General features: G+C 35.6%; 1 protein-coding gene across 1 annotated transcript; it reads right to left on the minus strand.

Moving 5' to 3' along the window:
* Positions 1 to 296: 296 nt before the first annotated feature.
* Positions 297 to 5,364, minus strand: LOC129568048 (antigen 5 like allergen Cul n 1-like). Its single transcript, XM_055445564.1, has 3 exons — positions 2,428 to 5,364; positions 1,047 to 1,205; positions 297 to 740 (listed from the first exon to the last, which is right to left on the minus strand). Exons 1-3 carry the CDS (start codon positions 2,443 to 2,445, stop codon positions 297 to 299), a joined length of 621 nt encoding a protein of 206 aa, XP_055301539.1. The 5' UTR covers positions 2,446 to 5,364.

The following is a 5,364-nucleotide window of genomic DNA, read 5'->3' on the forward strand; positions in this document are numbered from 1 at the left end:
ACAAACCCAATGTAAACATGTATGAAATTAAAAACCGTAAATTGATAACCTTGAAAATGATGTTGCCCGAAAATTGCACGCATGCAATGCTGCATAAGCGGGAAATTTGAGACTTGTGATTTTCGGTGACAGCACAATCAGCAGCAAACTGGCACGCAATGACATCCCTCACTTGAACGAACAACGACAACAACCGTGCAAATTGATTTGTCATTTTAAAATGCGTGCAACATTGAAAATTGAAACATGCAACAACACAGGAGAGGGTTAGATTTTTCTGTCGTGCTGGTATTTTTCTAATACCCAAAACTGTCAATCAAATTTAGTTCGTTTTGCATTTTTAACGATGAATGGGATCTGGAGAGTGAGAATCTTGCATATATGCCGAGCCAATAGCAAAAGCCGGCATTTCCATAGCTGGTTCTAACCATGCTACATCCCATGGCAAAGGAATTGTCTGTGACCATTTGTGTAAAATGTCCATATGGATCACTCGCTTGAATGCCTGAGAAATCATTATTAGCAGCGATTGAAGTTATAGCTAGATGTTCATTCCACCAATCTGCAAAGATTGCTCGTACAGCATCTGTATCTGGTGTTGAAGACGCAGGATCACTACATGAAAATCCCATATTCTGACCAGCAAACATGAACTGGTTTGTATTTCGGCATCCATTGTGGTTAAGTGTACACGTTATCGCATTTTCTTGTACCTCCATTTCCAATTCATCATGCCAAACCTGGAAATAAAATAAAAACCATTATTGTTGTGATTTTTCTTGCCAAAAAATATGATCATACACTGACAGAAATTAGGTTGGCACAAATACCGACGTTTGGAATATGCCAAAAAAAGCAACTTCTTCTCTATGCCGGTTGCGTTTTGTAAACTATTTGAATTGAAACTTAATATTTCAACGTATGTTCCAAACGTTATGTGCAATTGTGTCACCCAAATTTCTTTTAGTGTATTGTAAGCCAGAGGTTTTTGATGGATTTTGGAAAGAATTCAACTTTTTCCAACAATTTCTACAATTTGTACTAACTATTGTTGCCATTCGTGCAGCTGTTCTACCGGCAATAGCATCAGGCAATTGACCCAATGCAACTACACTTCGATACCCATTTATAAGATCCAACATAAATGCTCTGCTCTCATTCGTCGTGGGCACAATTACTGGATTCACACAGTTCGATCCAAATGTCTAAAAAGCAATAAAAACTATGAACAGGATAAAAAATTACACAGAAAATCGACACGAAAGATGTCCAAAAATATTTGGATTCAAGGGAGTCCTTTGAATTTCGTCATGAAAATTGTGCTTATTGTGAAAGGATGAAACGAAAAGAAATACTTTGAAATAGAGAAAAATCTTTTAAAAGAACATCTAAACTGAGTCCACTGCGAACAAAGTCTCTTTTACGCTAACAGCAATTCGTACACGAACGAGTCAGTGCGACAGTTGGCGTGAGCGAGACAAAGTTTGACAGCAAACAATTTGGTTATATCGGTTTAAATGTTCTTTACAAGAAATAAAAAGAATGACATTTGTAATCCCGAAATTTTCCATACTGTTGTCCGAATTTCGTTTTAATTTTCCGTACACACCGTATTAAGGGAAAGTATGAGCTAGGGGGAAAGAACAACTTGAAGTATTTGCCGTATTCACGTCCATTTGCAAGCATTTGCATAGCGCTCCTCTATTTTATTGTTGTTGTTTTCATGTTGCTTCGTCTCGTTCGTAGTGAGCAGTGCTCGCTGAGCACAAATAAGAATGGCAAATACGCATACATCTTCTAGCATTCGTTGGTCGTATTTGCACGCATTTGCACGTTTTGTTAGGCATTGGCAATATTTCCATGTTATCTTTGAATTTGTGTCGTTCTTTATTTTCTTTTCGTTGGAATATCTATTTACAATAAATTATCTTCGCCTTTAAAAGCTACCAAAAGTACTAATATTTTTAAGAAAAATTTAAAAAAATTCTCCTTAATAAACAGCTAAGTCATGACTTACTTAATAAGAAACCAAAGAAAAAAAAAATTACGTGATTCTTAAGAAAATATAATAGAATAGAGAAATTTTATATTTATTGTCAACATTAGTTTGTAAGGGCGTTCATGTTACAAACATTTGCCGTAAAAAAATAAATAAATAAATAAATTTCTCCCTAGAGTATGAGAATTGGTCCCGAAAACTTTTTTTTCATTTTCATGAAATAATGGCAATTTTTCAGTGCAAAATCGGTCACTTTAGTCAAAACTTTGACAATTTTGTATGGGAGGTATCCGTAAATCGATTACAATTGGCTTCAAACTTTCTCATGAGTTTTTATGATGATCTAAGCTAATTTTGCGAAAAAAAAGTTTCCGGAATAAATTCCTATACTTGACACTATGTGTATGGAAAAGTAATAATCTACTTACATTTGTGGCACCACACATCACGCTCGATTGATTTGGGCAATCAGGCAATGTGCAGTAACTACTGCCGTCAACAGGCTGATAAAACACAATTAAATTTGTTAGAAATCTATTTTCAATTTGCTCACGAAGAAACCGTTTGTGCTGCTGCAAGAGAAGTCACTATGAGCACACCTAGGTAGGTCAAAAGAAGACTCAATTTCTTCAATATTACCGAATGATTAAATTGTGTCTGAAAAAAAGTTCGATTGTATCGTAATTTATTTTACCCAACAGCACTGAAATCGTATTGAACCGCATTTTTTCCATTCAATTCACTTTACTCACTGATGAATCTCCGTACAATGCAAGCCTTTTACTTTTCCGCAAATTTTGTTTGTTAGGTAAAGTATTGGTTTTACTAGCCAAAATTTCATGACATCTCCTCTTTCTGACCACTATAACGTCACGCCAAACTTGAAAAAGCATATATCTGTACACTAGGCAATGTAGATGGGATGAAATCCTATCGATCAACACCTATCTACCCCCAAAAACATGTTGTTTACTATGAAATATGTGCAAAATAGCGATGTGCGTATGGCGTCGTCCGCGTTCGCGTCCGAGTTTTTTGTTTGTCGATTATCTCAAAAAGTTGAAAAGATAATTGAAAAGCCAAAATCTGTAAAAGCCAAAAGTTTTGGCATGTTGAGACAAAGCTTCGGATTGATTTTGAGCCATATCCGATGTGACCTTGGGGTACCTCTCCTAAGAAAAACCCTCAAAAATGGTACATTTGTACGGGAAGTACCCGAAAAAAGCATTTTTCAGGGTTTTGATCAAGGCAAACTGCCATTTTTTTGCAAAAATAATGGGAGTCTGTGAACAACCGAACACCTACTTGCCCATAAATTTGGTCTAAAATCGACATTTCTTGAAAGTTTCCTCGAAAAATAGACTTTTGTATAAAAAATCACTCAGAAAGCCATTTTTTAGGGTTTTGGTCAAAGCAAACTGATATTTTTTTGCAAGAATAATGGGAGCCTTCGGACAACCGAACACCTACTTGCCCATAAATTTGGTCCGAAATCAACATATCTTGAAATTTTGTTCGAAAATGACACTCTTGTATGGAAAATGGTCGAAATAGTTATATTTTAAGGTCAAAAATGCTACGAAAAAAGGGTCTATTGAAATTTTGGTTAAACATTAAGCGGGAGGTAAACTAAATTGCTGCGGAGCGGAAAAGTTTGGATTACGTTTGTAATTCGTTTTATTTATATATCAAATTGCAGTCTCGAAGTTTGTTCTACTTGAGATGTAAAAGAACGTATGTTTTTAGCCTTTTTCTCGGCGTGGATTACGAATAACTGAAATGAGATAACAAAAAATTGTCTTCAGCAATGTTGTAGAACACCAATGATACTACAACTTGGCCGAAGACAATTTTTCGTTATCTTTTTTCAGTTACTCGTAATCTACGCCTGAAAAAAGTCAGATACATACAGTCTTTTACGTCTCACGAATAGAAATGCGCAAGTAAAATACCACAATTATAATTCAAAACTAACTGTTGAGTTGGCTACGCACAGTTCTTTTATATCCCAATATATGTAGGCTTCACTATTAGAAATAATCGTGAAGTTGTCCCGAAAAATCTGGTAAAATATGAATAATAATATCCGATAAAATCTGGCCGAAATGATGTAAATTTACCATTATGTGGGTTACACGGCTTCTGTTAAATTCGCACATTTTAACGGAAAACCATGAATTTCATATTTTACGGGACAATTATTTCTAACAGTGTTGCATTTTATCCTTATCTCTGTACTTTTCGTATCAAAGATTATATAAAAAGAACGATTCGCATGCACACGATTATAATCAAGAAAATAGACTCTCTGCAGCGCCGTCGATTAGTGACGGCGAAATCGCCTGTAAATAGCTGGAAGTGATTTCGACAAATTGCGAAATACTGCATAATAACACCGATTAGTACTGGATTTTGTCATCATAAATCGACGGCGCTGCAGAATGTATTGACACAAATTTTCTATGAGATTATAAAAGTGTGTTCGCATGAAACAAAAACACTGTTACTCGTTATTACAAAGACAAGTGGGCATTATTCACCTTTTTAGACTTTTTAGTAAAAAGAAGACATTCAATTGAAGTGATTCGTATTTGCGATTTACTACTGCAAAATAGAAAATTCACAATGTCAAGTGCCACTTAAAAAAGTTTTCAGTTGTCATTGCATGAAGTAGGTTTCACATTCAATACCGTAGTGAGTCATTACAAAGGACTAATGACCGCAACAAAACGGTGTGATTGGCCAATCCATGGACATAGTCATTGGAATGACACACATGCTAGGAATGAAACACAAACTCTAGTATGGTGTCACATATTAGATATGTGCATGGAAATTAGGTCGCCTTAGTTTGAATGCAATCTGAGCAATCGTACCATTTGTATGACTGATTTGATTGATTCAGCGCCATTGGTCATACACCTGCTGATGTCGCATAACGAGTGCTAAGTAGTAGCTACTTAAAGACCTTCTACATGCGCTCAATTCATTTCGCATTCTTTTAACACATTGGAATATTCTCCAACCAAGACGTTTGCGAAATCATGGATAAAGAGGCTGGTCTAGAGTAGAATTGATTTAAACTGGTTACCACCCAATAACGGACATCCCTTCGTAATAACGAGCATGCATCCGTGCTCATGATGCAAATTTTTCATACTGAACCAATATTATTGATTTCAAAAAACAACGATTTACCTGGAATTCTTTAGTTCTATGTGCAGTTATCTCGCCATTTCATAAGATGGGTAGTAATAGGGACTGCAATAACTACCGTGGAATTTCTCTATGGAGTGTTGTCGGAAAACTGTATAGTAGGGTGTTTTCGGTATTAAATAAACAGAAAATGGTAGTTTTAGTTTGAT

The sequence above is a fragment of the Sitodiplosis mosellana genome, unplaced genomic scaffold (assembly GCF_009176505.1).
Source record: "Sitodiplosis mosellana isolate CC-2019 unplaced genomic scaffold, AAFC_SMos_1.0 Smas_scaffold_15, whole genome shotgun sequence".
Lineage (NCBI taxonomy): Eukaryota > Metazoa > Arthropoda > Insecta > Diptera > Cecidomyiidae > Sitodiplosis > Sitodiplosis mosellana.